We start from the raw sequence: 21,017 nt of genomic DNA, 5'->3' as shown, positions 1-21,017 counted from the left end.
GTGACGGTACGAACGGTCCAGAAGGTAAAGCGAAGGTACGAAGAGACTGGACACCATCTGAGGAGACCTTGTAATGGCAGACCCAGGTGTACCAGTGCCCGAGAAGATCGTAATATTATTTCCACTGTGTTAAGAAATCGCCACCAAAATGCAGTTGAAGTCCAGCAACAGCTACTTCAGCCCCGGAGGGACTACATAAGTGACAGTACAGTGAGAAGAAGACTTGCTGAAGCAAATTTGAAACCCCGAAGACCAGCGAGTGGCCCAAAACTCGAGAGACAGCATCGAGTAGCGAGACTGCGATACGCCCGTGAACACCTGCAGTGGGATGAAGAAGAGTGGTCAAGAATTTTGTTTGCAGATGAGTCTCGATTCTCCCTTTACACTTCTGATGGAAGGCGAAGTGTTTACAGGCGACCTGGTGAGAGATACCTTCAAGCCTGCATCTCAGAAAGAGTCCAATACGGTGGAGGCAGTGTACATGTATGGGCTGACATATCTTCAGAAGGTCGCACAGAGCTAGTAGCTATAGAAAATGGCACCCTCACTGGGCAAAGATATGCTCAAGAGATTCTCAATGAGTATGCAGGGCCGTATTTAGCAAATATGGGTGATGGATCGATGCTGATGCATGATAATGCCCGGCCACACACGGCTCATATCGTACAAGAGTATATTCGGTTTGTTCGGTCGGTATTAGCGTGATGGCTTGGCCATCAAGAAGTCCTGATCTCAACCCGATTGAACACGCCTTGGATGAGCTTGGGAGGCTAGTCAGAAATCGCAGACCACCACCTACTACCCTCAGGGCACTGAAGCAGGCCCTGGTAGAAGAATGGGAGAATATTCCCCAACATCGGCTCCAACACCTAATGTTCAGTATGCCAAACCGGCTCGAAGCTGTAATCAGAGCTCGAGGAGGCAATACCAGTTATTAAAAATTAAATAACATGTACACACTAAACTAAAAATGTCTATTTTCATTGTTTTATCTTTTTTAAGTTAAAAATGTTACTAATGTATAATTTTAGTTTCTAAGAATTAAAGCCTATAAAATTTGCAACAAAACGTTTTAAATCTTAAATCTCTACTTTCTATAGTTAAGAAAAAAATTTAATTTGAAAAGTGTGATACTTACTCTTGCAGGCCAGTGTATATATATAAAAATGAATTGCTGTTCGTTAGTCTCGCTAAAGCTCGAGAATGGCTGGACCGATTTGGCTAATTATGGTGTTGAATTATTTGTGGAAGTCAAGAGGTTTAAAAGGTGAATAAATATGAAAATGCTCGGATTAAAATAATAACAACAATTTTGTTTTTCCTTTTATCTGTCCCCCGTCGTTCAGAAATCAAATTGAAAGAATAGTTTAAAATGAATAAGTAATTAGAATCTTTATATCTTTCTAACTTTCTCAGGAGGTAAAAAACAAACTTAATTTTAGCTACCTGTAGTTGGTAGATTTACTACAGTTGTTAACTATCTATCAGATTATTTTTATGTAGATTGATAAATCTTAAGTTTTGTCACAAATTAAATTTCTGAACCTTACCATAATATTTGACATTTAACAACCAATATGTCGATCGATATTATTATATCCTTTGTTATAGAGCCATTTTAAGTTATGTACTTTTTTAATGTTGATCTTTTGTGATAGTGACTTTACTGCTAAGTGAGCGAGATCTTTTCTCCTTTTGATGAATTACAATAAACGATGCCGAGGAGAAGACGGCCTGACTTAAATCGTTACAGTCAATCAAACGTGCGAATTACTTTATATGGCAATCAATATAGACATGTATAGAACGTCATTGATGTCAATACAACGTTTGATGGGTCAGCTAGTTTTAAATAAAAGTACTTATTTAAGTTTGAATACCGGTACAGAGGCAAATGATCAGATCCGGAATCTTTTCCTACAGCTATTTCTAACTGCTTACTTAACAACAAACGTAACTTTATTTGAAACAACGTACCTAAATATAAAGAATTCCTTCTTCTCCCTGCGCGCAGTGAGACAAATGTATATCTGTTGCGCCGCCACAGATAATACGGGCAATTCAATACGGTTGAACTCGTCGAAGCAACCCCAGGTGCCTGACTGTGCAAGCCCCTTGTAGATACGACCTAGACCTAGAATTTGAACATAATAAATTGATTTCTGGGTACCACTTCAAGACTCAAGATTGACGTCACTTGGTAATGTTTAGCACAGAAACAAAACAGATTAAGCACAATGGAAAAAAAAGGACGTAAAAGGTCGAAAATTTAGCAGCTGTTACCACGGGTAATGCAAATTCTATGACAGTCCACAGTATTGCCAGACATCAATGCATTAAGAGTGAAATTTCGCGTACAACAAAGTAGTAATAATAATTCTCGAGTTACCCCTACAGCTAACCTCTGAAGTCCATCTGGTCCGAGCAGTTGAACACGATGACCAGTTTTCCAAGAGTCCTGGCCATGTCTTTGGTGGTCTCTGTCTTGCCCGTCCCGGCGGGGCCAGCGGGCGCTCCACCCATGCTCATGCCGATGGCTTGCGACAAAGTTATGTAACAACGATCTGTTAGTGGCGTGATGACAAGACGCTCGGTTATACCAAGATATTCGTTCTGAAATATTAACAGCTCGTATCTTATACATATTATTTTTGTTCATACATTAATATCTGCAATGAAACGCTTAACCAATTATTATATTTATACTTTCTAAATAGGATATGTAATATATAATAGAAATATATAAATATATATTTTTAATTTATTCCGATATTTCTCATACATTTTTCTTATGCCAGTTTATTTCATATGCTTACTTAATCAGCTTGATCAGCTTACCAACCATATTCACCATATGAATTGCTGTTCTCGTTATAAAAAAAAATATTGAAATAATTGGCGACATTTTTAGAAGATGGCAAAAGAGTTCGAGTCGCCGAATGGGATGTTATCATCCCCGCTTGTATCAACATGGTGCGCGAAACTTTTGACAGCTACAATATATTCATTAATAGGTAATGTAATCTCGCAGTATAACTAAAGAACTGTATTATAGTTAGTGCTACTATAGAACCTGATAGAGGAAATCCACATCAGTAATTGACACAATACAGTCATCCGTATCTTCATAGTAATAGAAACGGGCCTGTTTCTGCCACTCGAAGTCATTCGGTGACTTAATCCTCATTCGAACAAGATCATCAAATATATCCCTGGAACACAAATTTATTACTTCGATACTTTGAGAACTTTTTTCTCAATGAAAAAGAGATGTTTCATGACACACATATATTATCATGAACGGATCTTAACTAATAGGAATAAAGCCGAAAACTATTCAACACGCAGTGTTGATGAGTTTTTTCTTCGTAAACTTAATTTCACGTTTTTTGAGAGAGTGATAAAGATAATTCTAAAGGTCTCCAAGTCCTTCGAGCGTTTAAAATTTACGTTCACTGCCGAACAAAAGCCTTCCCGAAAGAACGCCATGACAATCGGTTCTGCGCTCCCCTCATACAACCTTCTCCGGCAATCTCGATCTGGTTAGATCATCAGTCCATCTTTTGGGTGGGCCTACCAATACTACGTCTTCCGGTACGTGGTCGCCATTCAAAGACTTTACTTCCCCAACGGCCATCGTGCTAAATTTCAGCGATGTTAGCCACAAATTGTCTACCTATTATACCTCTTATGCCTCAAATTATCTACCTATTACCTTTGATGCACATGAATAGTTATCATCGTCTCAATCCTGGTCCTATCCAACGGTGCAATGTCCCTGACAGTCTGATCAATAAGACCGTTCAACAGATCCAAGAACTTCTGGTTAGTCAAGCGCATTATCAATCGGTCGGCGCGCGCTTTCTTCAGAGCGTACTCAGCATCGCTAGTCCATAATATTTGCATACCCAATAAACTTGCCTACAATAACAATAAACCTCTTAGCTTATGTAAAATCAATCTCGTCTCCCAACTTAAATACAAAATATACACCTATTTGGAAAGGGATACGCGCTGATAACAGACCTCTACTTACAGCAGAAATCGTTTTACCTCACATCAACAGTGGTTCCATTGAATTAGTACATTTAAGATTTGATCATGGTGTAAGTATACTTCGGTCACCTTTCTTAAAAGTTTCAAATCTCTTCATAGCCACACCAGAATTCCTTTTAAATAACTGTCTACATTTTTTAAACCACCACATTGCTACTTAATTATCTACTATAGCAAATATCTACCGATATTTAGTTAAGAATAATACATAGTGCAAATTTTTTCTTAAGCACTGGTACGCAACTTTTCTATTAAAGCATGTATGATGGATGATGATTGTTACCTGGCCTGAGAAATTCCAGAAGCTGACTAGAAATTCAAACTCTGGATCTCCTGCCATAGTTTGCGATATAAAAGCAATGAAATTCCGTACTGTGTCTTTCATTGTGTCCAACAGCGTATTCAACCATATCTGGCAAATAATGATCCTGGGTTAGATTTATTTCATTTTCCTAGGTCTAGACAGCGTATTAAGTGTCGTATCACATCAACGTATGAACGCCTGTTTTTGGCTTAATAATAGTTACGTTTTTGATAAGGGTATTTCATAAAATTGTCATAATATTCTCAAATTTACAATTGGACGTAGTTCCTGAAAAACGTTCCAAGCCACAAACACCACATTTTAAGGAATTCGTGTTTAAAGTTTTATGAATGTTAGTGTATGGATATACATGTGGGTTGGGCTACTAAGTCATGTCATTTAAAGGGTGGCAGTAGGGCTGCCATTTTTTGTGTGACCAGTTTTGTGTTCTTAACTCAATTTTGACATGATTGTGGTTTGGAACGTTTTTCTGGAATTACGTCCAATTGATATATAATAAAAACATTTACCTCAACTCCTCCGATACAAGGAACAGGACGATCTAGCGGAATATTTTCTCCGTTATCAGAATTCATTGCTACAATTCTTTCCTTATCATCGAAGTCTACCATATACATAGCATCGAATATACTCGGCAAATGTGGCTGAAAACAGATATAAAAATTATTCGAACTTGTGATAATTTACTATTTAATGAAATATAATATTTGCTAATCAAATATTTATCTAAAGTATATGTCTAAAGTCTCTCTTTCTGTGGGTTTTCTAGGTTATATTTTTCTATCATTGTAAGGCAGCATTTTTTCCTTAAATTGGGGAAACTCGTCAACAATTCATCTAAATACGTAAAAATATAGAAGGTGTAGCTAACGGAAAGCAATGGGAGGACATGCACAGCTCAACCTTCGTTGTGATCGTTAGTTTCACTGACTCCTCAAGATCCATGCTGTTGTATATTTTTATTAATTTTTATGATGCCATTGGATCAGTGAATTGAATGAATAACTGAAGAATTGAATAAAATACTGAAGAAAATAAACCGCAATAAATAAGCATATCACGATAAAAATACCTGAATAGAATGTGGGTCTGAAGCTTGTCCAAGGATTTCCAGGAGGACCGGGTCAGATACGAAGAAGAACCTTGGGAAAATGAGTCGTTTTGTTTCCAGATATCCCGTAAGGGACTTCTGACACGCCTCTAGTTGATCCATCAAATGTGGCAACAATTGCTTCAGAGTATCATCCGACGTACACGTATCCACGCAATTCACTATATCACGAGCGCGGTACATTATTTTAACGTATGTCTTATCTATGGTCTGTAAATTTACAAAAAAAAAACTCTTTATGACTCTTACAGCATTGTAAATACATGAGAAAATATTTTTTAGTATGAGACTATTAATAGCTGCTAATAATAGAAATATAACAGTATCAAATGGAGGTTCAAACTATAACATAAAATTCGGCAAATTAAAAGCAAGTAAAACGAAATAATATAAAAATGCTACCGCAAATCTTTTTGCTTCAGCGGGCAACTGCTTGGCAATATCTCCCCCTACAAATACGGCTTCTAAATACATCCACAAATTCTGAACAGACAACCACTTTTCCAATATGTCCGTCGTATTGACCAACTTGTTAATCCATAACAATATATCTTTTTTGAACGGTGCGTTATATCTGTTCAAAATAATAAATATATTACACGTTATTTAGAAAATTAATAGTTGAATTTTTTTTAACAATGTGAAGGACAAACTAGCGAACCTACACTCCCTTGCACCACCAGAGGAATTACAGGAGCCTTACCGGCCTTTATAGTGTGTTCGTGTTTTTAGCTATTTGACAGCTATTACAATAAACTATGAAATATAGATATACCTTATAACTAAACAAAAATTAAAAAAATATTTCTTCAATACTTAAACATCTTGTTTTGAGTAGTAACGTCAAACTAAAAAAAAATATTTCAAAATACCGGTTCTCGCATTATTTGACTTAAGGGCACATACATGAAACTATATACATGGAAAGTCAATGAAAACCCAGCCTGTTTAGTCTAGTCGGTACCTAACCCAGGCTAAAACTCAACAAAGCATATTTTGCAAAATCCCAAGAATACAGTTATTGATAAAAAATTCACTTAGCATTAGAAATTGATTTGCATTCCATAATAGCCGCATTTTACGCTTTAATAAAACAAAAAGCAAGTGGGTTACAAATTATCGATCACGACGAGAAGCCTTACCTGTTCGATGCCAGAGAGTTCAAAATCATCAGAGAGTCTTCAAGCATCGTTATTATATCTAATGTATCTTGCGGCTTTATCAACAATTCTCCGCGGTTCTTGAAATTCGCGAAGGCCAAGTCAACGACCGCCCAGTCTGAAATCGTTTGCTTCAACTTCGCTTCTATGTCCTTTTCTTTCACCGCGCTTATGCAAATATCCTGCATTCAAAATTCATTCGTCTTTAAATAATAGTAGTAGATTAAAATACGATCAAATATTGAAGTGAATCACTATTGGGTAGATATATTATATGCAAAAGCCGGAATACCAGAATAAGAAGAAGAATAATTTACCAGTCGGAGGCTCCTTTGCACAGGATGCCAGCTAGATTTTGGGTACCACAACGGCGCCTATTTCTGCCGTGAAGCAGTAATGTGTAAGCTTTACTGTGTTTCGGTCTGAAGGGCGCCGTAGCTAGTGAAATTACTGGGCAAATGAGACTTAACCTTCAAATTGACACAGGGATAGAAAATAGACTGAGGATATTAGACTTAAAACTTGTATTTGTTGGAATTTTTTGACAGAAATCACAACCATCATGTTTACAAAGCATCCTTACACAAACAATGAATTCAAGCTCTAAAGGTTGATGCATCCAATATACGATAATTTATATTTATACAGTTTTTTATTTACAAGTTTTTATAAAATATTTGATTTACACGATACATATATGGGGTGCAGCATCTTACAGACTAATTTGTTATATACATTACAGACAGTGTAAAACACTATTTGATTAAAAAGAATGGCCGTGGAGATTCTTGTATTTTCTTCACACGAGCTCAACTTTTTCCGAACATATGGTCGATTGATTGGTAAGTAATTTAAAAAAAATATTTATAGTGACGATTCAAAAGCGTCAAGTTTTGCCCTAATTAATTAGAGTTTATTTGACTTTGATATAGACGATTTGACAGCCCCAGACAAATTTTAATTTGAGCGTTAGCTAAGTTAGCATAGCGTGGATAACCATTCACGAGCACAATTTGTCACTCATGCAGCCTCTTATGTTAATAATAAGAGAATAAAGGAGCAAGCAAATCACCTGATGATGTGATATATGATTCACTCTTGCAATATAGATAAACTATTAGCTAAGAATCAGAACCCTTGTAGAAGCAATATATGATATTATTGATCTTTGATCAACTGGTGATGTCATAAGGAGCACAGATGAGATTACACGTACATCATTTTTTGTGTTTGATTGAAAATCTAAAAACTATGAAATACTCACTTCAACATCTTCTTTGTATTTCAGCAACGGCGCCTCCATTACATTGGCAAGAGTAAATGATTCAGATTCCACATCCAAAACACAATCTGTATTACGAATACGAATTATTTACTGTGTCATGATATCGTCTTAATTTCAGTTTGCCATAAAAATGATAATTATAAAAACGATACGAGGAATAAATACTGTGCTGTATTTGTTTTTATCATAATAAGGGATACAATACGCTGGTTACATCTCACCGCACTCGTTAAGCCATCAACAGCCGAGTGTGTGGTTTATTCCTTCTATTAATTTACCATTTACATACAATATTACTTCAAGCATCCCCCCACACTATATATCTTTATTTGAATATTTTTTTTGACACATTAGATCATAAATATAACCGTTACAGTACATTATAGCAGGGGCCAGCAGAACGAGTAAATGTGGGCCGAGGCGCACAAACGTAAGTCCATCAATACCTAGTTGTGGCCAAGCATTATATTATAGAACTTATCTCACATAATGCGCGAAAATCAAAAACTTAAGGCTCTTGCCACCTCTTAAATTTTAGTTGGGATTGAAGTTGAACTCATTGTGTGAAATACAATTACTTTTCAAAATCAATTCAAAATAAATGTCGAACAATGAACAACAATTGCAGTTGCCATATTTCTAAGCAAGAGATCGTTCCATTTTTAAATTACACGACAGATTTGGCAATTCGACCTCAAAGGATAAGAATTTTCATACAACTTTTGGAGGCCGCTAGCATGTATTTGGCCAGCACAGAAATTTTGATTTATCTCATAATAATGCTAAAATTTCCAATTATGTTTGAGAAAAATATTTTTTACAATCTAAATCCACGCTATTTACGGAGGAGCAGTGAGTGTTAATATAAATCATCATGAACACTAACGCATAAGATTTTCTAATCTTCGCCAATGACGATCCTTCATAGCCTTGTCGGCCATCAGCTCCAGTAAGGGACATGTTTGGTTGAAATCGTCAATTTTGGTTTTCAATTCAATGTAAGCAGGCCAATCTTTCATGCCTCTCGGAAGCTTCCGACACCTATTTATAATGGGCATTTTAGATTCCAACAAATTTTTAATTATAAAAATTACTTTTATAGCTATTTTTTCATTTCTATAATAAAATTACTTTGCAGAATCACCAAAAACTGATGGGTTTATTTAACGTCTAATATGTACTAGCTGCCAACATTCGTGAAATATGCAGCTATAAACGTTGGAGGAATGTTTTTAATGTCTTACCTCAAGTCGAAATCAGCCAGTTGAGCTATTATAGTCTCAATATCAATCGCTGCCCATGGCGTTTCAAAGTATCCATCAATTGAATTCATCACAGAAAGGTATAAACTATATCTGCAAAATTTGCCATAAATATTTAATAACTTGTTTGCTAAATCAATTTTGATTCACCTTTCACAACAATATTTCATATTTCTATTTGCGCTAAAATCTATATATATAAAACAAAGTCGTGTAAGTTACACCATTTATAACTCAAGAACGGCTAGACCAATTTTTCTGTTGTTTGATTTTTTGGGTTTCTCTTAGTCCGGAATAGGATAATAAGTAATAAAATATCAAAACAATCACAAAAAAATATTATTATAAAAACATTTATTTTCTCATACATTTTGTATGGATTGACATTTTCATGACATCTCGAGAATAGAAAGAATTCAATGAAGTTTTTTGTAAGTTTCACCCTACATGAGTAATAAAATACAACTGTCAGTGCACGTCATGTTATTCAAGTTGACTGGTTGGTGTGTTTGATTCGAGTTTCTATTAGCTTATTGTGCCATCTTTCCCGACATAGACGTAATGCTAGGATTCGAAACATTGCGAATTGGACTAATGAAGAACAAGAAATTGCAGGTAAAAAGCACCGCGTTAGTATGGGCTCGACGTTGTGTTTCTGAATCACAAGAGCAAAGCGAGGCAGCCAGTAAAACTCAGAGGTCAACAACTAGATAATTTTCGACGCACAAGAAGAAATTTATGAAGTACTGATTTGAATCGAGTAGCGTTTCGCTACGATTGCAGTACTGATTACCGCTTGCATACTAGCGTTCACATTGGGTCAATGGACGTTGTTTGCAAGTATTTTCCGGAGAAACTGCCTTAGTTAACTACCGAATCACGACATTTTCTAGCAAACACTCAAAAATACAATGTTTGTTTCCAAATGTCCTCATTTGGGGCAGACATTATCTAAGAACGATGATTTATTCCGACATCCAGGGTATTAGTTTATTTATATTCTTACACACAATACAGTAGAAGAATAACATACCTACTACGTATTATGTTTACTAATTCTAAAAATAAGTGTTTACAAATCAGTAATACGGACTTTGCTTTTGATTTTGTAGATACATGGACAGATTCATCATCGAATTGGATCATTGCAATGTCTCGAAGATGCACACCATAAATTTTAACAATTATATTTCATGGGCACCATGGAGGAACAACGACATGAAGAGACCAATGCAGCAATGATAATAGCAATTCTTCATGATCTGCAGCAACTACTTCATGAACATTTTGCATGTCGAGTTAGCCCGCAAATCTTTAATTTCCGTTCCGCTTTGCATTTGCCATGACCATAAACAAATCTCAAGGCCAATTCTTGAAAGTTTGTGGTCTGAATCTAGAAAATCCATTTCCCATGGTCAATCTATATATATATATATAAGAGATTTCCACGTATATAGTCACTCCTCACGATATCTCTGGATCCATAAGGCGTAGAGACTTGAAATTTGGTAGGAATATTCTTTTCGTCGAGTAGAGGTCATAAGAACGGATTTTACGAAATTCCATCGGCGAGAGTTTTTTTAAAAGAACAACGTCTGTCGGGTCCGCTAGTAATACTTGAAACTAAATCTTCAATAAGTAATGTTTCTCTAATAAAATGCCTGTATTATCTAGTTATCTAATTTGATCTTTTTAATTGACATTATATACTGGTTCTGGTTATCACTGGTTATTATTCATCATCATCATCATTTCAGACAGAAGACGTCCGCTGCTGGACAGTGGCCTCCCCCAAAGATCTCCATGACGATCGGTCCTGCGCTGCCCTCATAAGCATATCATCGATCTATCTTTGAGGGGCCTTCTAAAACTGCGTCTTCCAATACGTAGTTGCCATTCGAGGGCTTTACCCCAAAGGCTATCTTTTTCTCTTCGAGAGCTGTGCGCCCTGCCAACTGCCACTTCAGTTTCGCAATCAACCAGACTGTGTCGGTGACTTTGGTTCTCCTACGGACCTCCTCATTTTTTGAGTTGATCTTGCAGGGACACTCCGAGCCCTCTCTATTGCCCTCTTTGTGACCATGATCTTCTCTTAAGGCCCATATTTAACGACCACGTATGCGTTCCGTATATCATTACCGGCAACACACGCTCATTAAAAGCCTTCTTCCTGAGATAGAGTGGTATTTGACCCAAGATTTTACGGTGCTTCCCCGACGCTGCTCATCCGAATTGGACAGGTTCCATAAAAGATTAGAACTCAAAGGACTAATAGCAAAAATCTGAGTTTGAGAATAAGGCAAATAATAAAATGTAAAATTAGCATCGAACAAAGTGCAACTAATACTTACAGTTTACTCAAAAGATTAAATTCTTTTTTCTTCTGATGTAAAATAGGATAATCTTTCACTTCCATTCCGAACAACTTTTCACCATTTGAGTACATTTCGAACCGACGCCATAACTCATCAAATCGAGATTGGAACATGATAACTCTAAAAATGATAAATAATTTAAGGTGTGCCGCAATGCAATATGCCTCCAATCATATCGCAACACACCGTAACCTAATTAATAATAATAATTAATAATAATATTTTACCTATCACTGGCTTCTCTAGCTGTGAGACCAGGAGTCAATGGCCCAAATCTGTCATAATCTGCGTCAAACTTCAGCACATCCTCGTTGAAAGTAGCCACGCCGTCAGTTAGTTCCTTTTGTAAAGGACCTTGCATATCCACTATACGCTGCTGAACTTGTTGTGACTAAAGGAAAACAAGAAAATACTTAAACAAATCGAATAGATTATTTTTATCGTTTAAGCACTGATATTCATTTTTTAGTTACAACAAAGTGTGGTTTCAGGGTTAAGCCGATCACAAGGCATTGATTTTTATTTTATTTATTTATTTTAATTCACAAGTGGTGATTACAATATTACATTTATAATTATGCAAAGTTACAAAAGGTCTTATTACTAAATGCTAATTACTTGTGTTAATATGTGTGAAATCTTGATATATATAAATTACGTGAGACGTTGTTTGTCCGCGAAAGACTCCTAAACTAATGAACGGATTTAAATTGGGATTACTTCATGGAGTGCAGTTTAGTCCAAGAGATAGAATACTTTTATTTCGATTTGGAACCCATAATTATTTTTATTTGGACATATTTTCTGTGAGAGAATTTATTGACGCGCGGTTTGACAGTTCAACTGTGAAACAATTTCATTATAACAACAAGGAGCATACGTTAAGAAAAAATTCTTGATGGTTTGAAAAATTATTGACAAATTCATAAATAACAATATTTTGTTTATTATGAATTTGTCAAATTAATTTGTTAAAAAATATATGTACAGAATAACGTCTGTTAACAGGGGACAGCTAGTAGTTATATAAAATAAGTGGTATAAGTTATAAAACAACTATTCTATTATATAATGAAATAAGGAAATGAACAAAATCCACCAAACTACTTTTAAACAAATCAAGAACACACATTCATTATTTATTTACAATATATTCCTTTATATTTCTGCGAAACCTTGGCAACGAATCTCTGAATAGGTCTAAGCATTTATATAATTGATGACCGAATTCTAAATGTATCACACCAATATGCGATAAAAAAAGTTTGGTGTGTGTACACTGCTACTTTTTGATGAAGTAGGAAAACAAACGAGCATGCGAAACGCCCTGTGAACACCAACTCAATCACACACAGTACCCTAATCATTGTAACACTGCGAAGAGAAGTAGAAACCACAGCTTGTTTGTACCCATGAATCTTTACAATGAACAATGGAATGGAATGGAACACTATGGAATTACAAAATAAAACAATGCGAGCTCGAACCCCCGACCTCTCGGATTCCGTCCGAGCGCTCTATCACGGAGCCAACCGTTAGAGTGACGTATGGTTCGTAAATCTACGTATGTATAGTTCAACTCTCAGGTTTTTTTTATGGAATAGGAGGACAAACGAGCGTACGGGTCACCTGGTGTTAAGTGATCACCGCCGCCCACAGTCACTTGCAACATCAGAGGAATCACAGGAGCTTTGCCGGCCTTTAAGGAAGGGGTACGTGCTTTTTTTGTACCCATGTCGTATCGTCCCGAAAACACCGCACAAGGAAGCTCATTCCACAGGTTTGTAGTACGTGGAATAAAGCTCCTTGAAAACCGCACTGTGGAGGACTCTATTTAATTAGACTTAAATTTGTAAAATTAATCCCGGAAGTGAGGGATTTCACTTTGAAAATTAGAACTTGTTAAGACTATGGAATTCGACAAGTTACATAAAGAAAACACGTGCATAAAGAAGTTATGCAGACAAAAATTCAATATCTATACAATATATTAACAATTATATGGAATACACAAGTAGCCAAAGTTTGTTTTGTTGTTTCAAGATAAATTTTCTATAAACATTAGTTAAACGTCTACAAATGAGATGAAGTTTTGCAACTTACAGGTATTGACATAAACTTTAAATACATACGGTTAATAGCATGTTCTGGAAGGCGTATCGTAATCCGTAAACCATGTCCATATCGTCTTTAGGAATGTCTACATTAAAATGCACAAAAGTGGCGTAACTTTCTTCAATTAGGTCTAGCTCCATGTCCATACTAGAACAATACCATTTCTCATTATATGTCTTACTTCGTGGTAGAAACTACGATAAAGCTAGCAGAAAATTGGCACAATATAAATAAATATGCTTTGTTCAATTACAGTGCGACCTTCGTCTAGTATTGTCAACACATAGACGTTACGGATTTAGTTTTCTCAACATTGTTTTTCCTCAGTGACTTACAGAGGTTAAGCTGTTCGGGCGATATCTCTACATGCCTACTCTACATTAATATTTTCGATTATTTTGTTTAGGACAAGAAGTAAATAAAAAAAAATGCAAAATGTTATGAGAAGTCCAAATATTTGCAGACAACTCAATTCGTCAGGGTGCAGTGGAAAAGATGGCGACAAATGTCAAATTTCAAACAATAATTTTCGCTTGTTTGTTTTTATGAACTATTGCGACACTGTTCACGCTCGCGGTGGTTGCCTATTATAACAATTTTTTAATACTGTGAATGACTTTTTCGGCGATTCATGTCTTGTGCGCTAACTTTTTAACATCGTACTACACGGTGGCCACCAAAGAGCAAACAGCAAGTTAATATTTTTCATTTCTCATACTCGGAAAGTTATGTTGTTTTGATCTGATTATTGGGTGGAAAATACTGCTTCCCTCCATAGAGATGGAAAAACTCATACATATTACTTCCCACCTAAGGGCCGGGATGAATTTTAAAAAGCAAAGTGCTGTCAGCTGTGAAGTTTTATGTTAAAAAAAAAAAAAATACTGCGGCCATGTGACTTTCTAAACAGCCAATGTGAATTTAAAGTCTACAATAAATCGTCCTAATTTGACAATATATTATCAATAAAGAATTTAGGTAAACCACTAATTTTATTTCCTCATATTCGAAATGAAAAGTAGAGTGTTTCACACGGGTAAAATAATCAATTCCTACTCGCACTATAGCCGCCCTTGCTGGGCTCGGGCGTCTAAATACTTCGGAAATTGATTCTTTCGACCCTCTGTTAACAATCTACTATTTCAATTGAATAAAGTGATGTGGTATTCTGATTTTATCCCTTATTCAATTCTATTCAGAACTACTACCACCACTTCGATTATATCAGGTGACGCGAACCATTTTGCTTCTTTCTCTTCTAATATTTTAATATGTTTTTTTTAAATAAGCAATTGTTTTTCATACATACCCAATAAACTCTTCCCTGATAAGTTCCAGACAAAGCATGGCGACTCGCACATCGTCTAAGTCTTTGATCTTCTTACTCATGGTCTTCATTCTGTCTTTAATGAACTGCATCATTTTGTCCACCCTCTCTTTGTAGGCGTGACTCAGTAATTTACCAAGAATACGCTTCCATTCCACAGATTCCACATGCAGGCCCAATTTTAAATTCTCTAAAATCATAAAAAGACACAGCCCTGGTTACATCCTTTACCTTATAAACTGGTAAATGACAGGCCGATGGCACTTCTCCAGAAATGCGTGAATCCTTACCATTATAAGTAGAACAGTGTGTACTATGTGTACTTACATATTATTGAAATTCAAATTAAAAAATATTTTTATTCAAAATAGGATTTAAAATCACTTATTGAACGTCAAAAACTACCACCCATTCAAAAGAGACTGCCTCAGACCTGAGAAGAATGGGCGCAAGAAACTCAGCGGGCTTTTTTTTTTAATATAAAATATGATTACAATATCGTACAATAAACATTTATAATTAAAGAGCCTGAGGGTGTTCGCTTTATTCCCAGTCCGTGGTGTCATTAAGAAAATCGTTTATGCTATAATAACCTTTCCCACACAAACGTTTTTTAACAATTCTTCTAAATTTCATAACACATTTGTTTTGTACATTTTCTGGGATCATATTGTAGAAGCATATACATCGCCCAACAAAAAACTTACTAACTCGACCCAACCGAGTAGTAGGCATAACAAGTTTATGTTTGTTCCTCGTGTTAACATTATGAATGTCACAGTTTCTAGAAAATTCCTCAATGTGCTTATGAACATACAAAACATTATCAAAAATGTATTGAGAAGCAACAGTCAAAATGTTTATTTTATTAAATTTTTCGCTTAATGATTCTTTAGAACCTAGGTTATAAATCGCGCAAAAAATTGTTTAATTATACAAGTGCACTCGATGCAATGATGTCACGCGAGAATTTTGCGCAGCGCGAATAATGCAGAATCAATAACTATCGTTACCTTTAAACTACTCACTTCATTTTATTTTGACAAAAACAAGTGTATAGATTTTTGATATACGTTCATAAATAGATAGTTTCAAGTGATTCATTTTATACCTAATGATACAATTATATATAAATATAGGAGGGGGCTATAGTTCATATTATGTTAGTGTTACGAACTAATTTTCCGAGCTATGAAATTTGTATTCACAATCACACATCAATTCATTAAAGAAGGAAGTAATTCCAGAAAAATGTTCCAAACCACAATCATGTTGCAATTGAGTTAAGATCACAAAACTGGTCACGTGATTCATACGGTCTGACAAAAAATAGCAGCCCTACTGTCACTCTTTAAATGACATCATGACTTAGTAGCGCGACCCAAATGTATGGAATACACTAATATTTATTAAACTTTAAACACGAATTCCTTAAAATGTGATGTTTGTGGCTTGGAACGTTTTTCAGGAACTACGTCTATTATTAACCAACATAAATTAAATTATGGTCATAAAAATGTATTAGATATCAGAACGGTTACTGTATTATTTTCGCATACCCATATTTATTTGTATCGAGCCAACAATATGTTTCTTGGGTAAGTTGAGAACATCCTCAGTCTGCTGCTCATATTTCTTGAACATGTCTTGGACAATCACGTTCAAAGGATTAGAGTCCACGAAGGCTTGCACTTGTTCCACTCTATCCTCAGCCCACAAGTGGGAGAACTTCCCATACACCTACAAATATTATTATTCTACGATAAGCCCCTAAAAGTTTAATACATACACTGGTATGTAACTGTACTACTACTACTGTACTGTAACTGTACAGTTGTCAGTTTGTTTATAATTACGCCACTGACGACACACGTTTTGACTTACAAAAATACTATCGGGCATCTGTGAGTAACACATTTTAGTTTCATTTTATTAAATTTATTAAATAAGCCCTAAAGCGGTAATGTTGGGGACCTAGCGCTCTGTGAACGGCTGGATCACTTGGCGTTGCGTAGAGACGTCGCTTCACTGTGTGTCTTCTACCGCATTTATCACGCGGAGTGTTCCGAAGAGCTGTGTTGTTGTGTTTGAAGAGCAACCTGATTCCTGCCGCCGAATTACACCTTCACACGACACGCCACAAGTTACGATATCATCCCCACCATCTGGATGTGTGGCGGTCCTCCACAGTGCGGTTTTCAAGGAGCTTTCTTCCATGTACTACGAAGCTGTGGAATGAGCTTGTGCGGTGTTTCCGGGACGATACGACATGGGTACCTTCAAGAAAAGCGTGTACACCTTCCTTAAATGCCGGCAACGCTCTTGTGATTCCTCTGGTGTCACTTAACACCAGGTGACCCGTACGCTCGTTTGTCCTCCTATTCCATAAAAAAAAATAAAAAAAATGTATGGAACGTTGGTAGTACGGAGAGCGAGGCGCGGACAGAGAGATTGGACACAATTCACTGCGTATATTTGAGATTGATTGTGATTTTACAGACAACAAAAAGTATCTGGAGATTGTTCTATTTTAATTTCTTTTTTATTTCTTTTTTATGAAATTTATAAACGTGGTCTGCAAAATTGCCTGGCCTATGTTATGCGTGTAACCTCTCCGCTCCTTGGCTAGGTGGCACGTTAATGTGGCTTGTGACTGAATGTTTAATTGGGCAATTTATTGCATTTTAGTTTAAGTACTTTATTTTTAATTATTTCATGTAGAGACTTCTGTTTATAGTAAAGTTAAATTAAATAACCGTAAGTAGCTTCTCGATATCCGGTTTGTACATGTACATCATTCCCTGGAGAGCCATCACAGCGCGGACGATATCCTTATGTTCGGACACCATCCGGAAATAATTTCGTATTCCGGTCATACTTGACCCGGACCGTGAGCCAGCTGAAATAAATTTTGTTATAGATGTGGTAGTTTGAAAAAAAAACAGAATCATAATTTAAAAATATATTCCTATTTCTTGCCAGGAGTCATGTGGCCCGACCAACAGACTCATTACCATCTTTACTATTATTATTAATTATGTTCTGTGCTGTCCCTTTATTTTTAGAAAAAAGATCTTTTACGCAGGTTACAGTAGATAGACATTATATTATATAAAGTAACAAAAAAGCGTCATGTACTCGAACTTCGCCGAATAGAATCTAACATCTCTAGCTGCAGATATAGAGACAGAAAGTGGCATGGAGGGTAATTAACGCTAATTCTTTAATCACCAAAAAAATAAAACGAAAGTAAAAGAAGAGCCGTGAGGAACTCCGTTCCTGATATCTCACCTCATAGAATGTGAATGTCATGGCCATCTCCAAGAGTCGAGGTCACAAATTTGCGTTTCCGATCTGTATGCTCTAAACTTATCGATATCGATTTGGGAATAATACAGCCCGCAATGCAAAGTAAGGAGTATCTATGTATTATTTACCAGTGGGACTTCTTTACACAGGATGCCGGCTAGATTATGGGTACCACAACGGCGATTTTTTGTGTCGTAAAGGAGTAATGTGTAAACATTATTGTGTTTCGGTCTGAAGGGCGCCGAAGCTAGTGAAATTACTGGGCAAATTATACTTAACATCTTATGTCTCAAGATGACGAGCGCAATTGTAGTGCCGCTCAGGATTTTTGGGTTTTTGAATCCTGATTCTTGAGAAACCCAATCATCCTGAGCGGCATTGTAATGTGCAGTTCGTATCGATTACCGTCAGCTGAACGTTCTGCTCGTCTCATCCCTTATTTTCATAAAAAAATATATATATAACGAAACACACGATTATAGAATGCCTGTGCAACCGAACCAACGTGGATGATGTTATATCGGTTAAGGTTAATAAGATGAATGACAAAAACCACATTATAGATATGTATATATATGCATTTACACATTGATAAGAACGGAAACACTCTCTGTCCAATTTTAACAACATTTTAATGTAGTTTTAATAACGTACCGCTGTAGCTCCTGGTAGTAATAAGCGACCGGCCAGCTATTTGCTCCTTCTTCAATAAATCTTGTTGTCCCCACATAAATACATTGCGGTGAATGTCCATTATGCAATTCAAAACGACCTGAACAAGTAATGCAACCAAATATGTGTACATTATATATTTTTATATTGATATTTAGACGATTGACCATTACATAGCCGAGAGTGATAGCTCAGTGTTATTCAATATCCACAAAATAAAGTGCTCAATACGCCTAAATTCACTACAAAATTTTATTTGCAATAATGTAGTCCATAGTCGCCAGATAAGATCTCCAAAAAAGATGGCCACAACCTCGAACAACTGATGGTTACTGGGAAGGTAGACGGATACGCCCCAGTGGTCGCAGCCATTTAAGATGGTCTGACCAAATCCGCACATCTCTGGATACCGGACTTCATGACACACTGCACGTAGCCAAAGACAGACACAGATGGCGAACTATTGTCAAAAAGTTGAACAACCCTCAGCAATGAGAAATAAGACGCGAGGAGGAGTCCAAGGTAAAAGGATTTCGTTTATACAAGTAATTATTGGATATGCGCTGTGCTAAACTACAAGAGATACATAGAATAGGCAACCTTTTACGATAGGTACTAGGTGACCCGTGTGAATACTTTCCACTCAAAAGGTAAACGGTCACACTGATAGAAGATGATAGATGGCGCACCCTACAATCTTTTATTCACGTATTCCTAAATTATAAATACAACAAATTAGTTGATTAGTTGAGAAATAAAAGATAGAGATTAAGTTCATTTATTCCTTTATATAGACTGTGACAGCTGTGAAATGTTCGAAAAAAATTGAAGTTGACAGATATCCTCTATTTTGAGCAAGTCACGCAAACTAACACAAAGTTACATACAAATCGCGATTATAAGCCGTAGCTTGTTACGCACACTAAAGTAATAATCCTGGCCACTTTTCTATCTCATATAGATATATATAGATAACAGAAGCGAAACGAGGGCAGATCAGTATAAATTTAACAATCTCAAGATCATGAATACAAACCTGAGAGAAGGCAGACTGAATCTCTTCTAGAGTGGGCTTGATGAGTATCCTGGGTATTTGAAGATACATCATTGTAAGCATGAGAGGCCTGAGCTTCTTTTGTTCTACTGGGTCAGTTGTCATTGTCAGGAAACTGAAATTAAGTTCAAATTAACAATATCAGGCTGCCAGCTCGGTCGATGCCACACCAGCACCTTCTCCTGCCAAGTACTACAGTGTGCTTCATTAGTGTTTCGAATGGCATTATGAAACGTAATATCTTACGTCTCAAAAAGTGGCAATCGCAATTACGGTGAGTTGTTACGACCGCGCTTTGAATACAACGCCACGCAATTAAAAAGTGTTCATTGAAATACTGTCCAAATAACAGCATATCTAAACTCAATAAGAATGGCGTGTCGTATTTCTGGTAAGTGCCTTCAATTGACAAAATTGTGTAACTAGCTGTTGAAATAAAATGTTCATACCTCATGTTCACATCCGTCTCTTTCGCACCATAATCAAACTCTTAATCAAATGAGTGTATAAAATAGGCTTACTCAACATTACTGACAGGAAATAAGGAGTAGATTTGAATAAATGTTTTAATGTTATCTGTACAAGTCAATGTAAACGTATATACCACGCCACTCGGACATTTTTGACGAACTTTTAATAGGCGATTGTGAGGGTAGTTGTTTATTCACATTCATCAGAATTTTGGGATATTTATGAATCCTGATGCTCATCTCGTCACTTCTCATAAAGTTAGCAGTGTCTTAAATACTTGTTACGATAAATACTTTATTATTCTAAGCCCTATCTAAGTAGTTAGTTTAACACAAGAACATGAAGCGTCGGTAACGTAATAAGTAGAACCGATGACTCTCAACAAGGTGCACTCGGTTCGATTATCACCCACCACGTACCTATTTAAAATTGTCGGATTTCAAATTCATCGAAAAGAATTCTAAAAAAGGCTGTTATGTCTTTATATGTACTTTT

General features: G+C 36.2%; 2 protein-coding genes across 3 annotated transcripts in view; one reads left to right on the top strand and one right to left on the bottom strand.

Annotated features, from left to right (window-relative positions):
* Window positions 1–21,017, top strand: part of LOC126976781 (5'-nucleotidase domain-containing protein 3) — a 197,100-nt gene that overhangs the window by 79,492 nt on the left and 96,591 nt on the right. The window lies entirely within an intron of this gene.
* LOC126976729 (dynein axonemal heavy chain 8) overlaps window positions 1–21,017 on the bottom strand; it is a 103,039-nt gene that overhangs the window by 56,476 nt on the left and 25,546 nt on the right. For both annotated transcript variants that reach the window (XM_050825230.1, XM_050825231.1), the window contains exons 23-42: window positions 20,034–20,166; window positions 18,980–19,097; window positions 17,773–17,915; window positions 16,576–16,756; window positions 14,999–15,206; window positions 13,707–13,836; window positions 11,802–11,965; window positions 11,551–11,694; window positions 9,182–9,292; window positions 8,824–8,978; window positions 7,917–8,002; window positions 6,635–6,834; window positions 5,895–6,066; window positions 5,454–5,702; window positions 4,891–5,025; window positions 4,340–4,468; window positions 3,716–3,921; window positions 3,074–3,212; window positions 2,403–2,613; window positions 1,978–2,134 (exon numbers count right to left, since the gene is read on the bottom strand). In XM_050825230.1, the coding sequence (XP_050681187.1) occupies window positions 1,978–2,134; window positions 2,403–2,613; window positions 3,074–3,212; window positions 3,716–3,921; window positions 4,340–4,468; window positions 4,891–5,025; window positions 5,454–5,702; window positions 5,895–6,066; window positions 6,635–6,834; window positions 7,917–8,002; window positions 8,824–8,978; window positions 9,182–9,292; window positions 11,551–11,694; window positions 11,802–11,965; window positions 13,707–13,836; window positions 14,999–15,206; window positions 16,576–16,756; window positions 17,773–17,915; window positions 18,980–19,097; window positions 20,034–20,166 (3,171 nt within the window). The remainder of the gene's footprint in view (window positions 1–1,977; window positions 2,135–2,402; window positions 2,614–3,073; window positions 3,213–3,715; window positions 3,922–4,339; window positions 4,469–4,890; window positions 5,026–5,453; window positions 5,703–5,894; window positions 6,067–6,634; window positions 6,835–7,916; window positions 8,003–8,823; window positions 8,979–9,181; window positions 9,293–11,550; window positions 11,695–11,801; window positions 11,966–13,706; window positions 13,837–14,998; window positions 15,207–16,575; window positions 16,757–17,772; window positions 17,916–18,979; window positions 19,098–20,033; window positions 20,167–21,017) is intronic.

Source organism: Leptidea sinapis, chromosome 42 (assembly GCF_905404315.1).
Source record: "Leptidea sinapis chromosome 42, ilLepSina1.1, whole genome shotgun sequence".
NCBI lineage: Eukaryota > Metazoa > Arthropoda > Insecta > Lepidoptera > Pieridae > Leptidea > Leptidea sinapis.
Note: the sequence above shows the minus strand (reverse complement) of the source record. Positions and strands in the feature narration are given on the sequence as shown.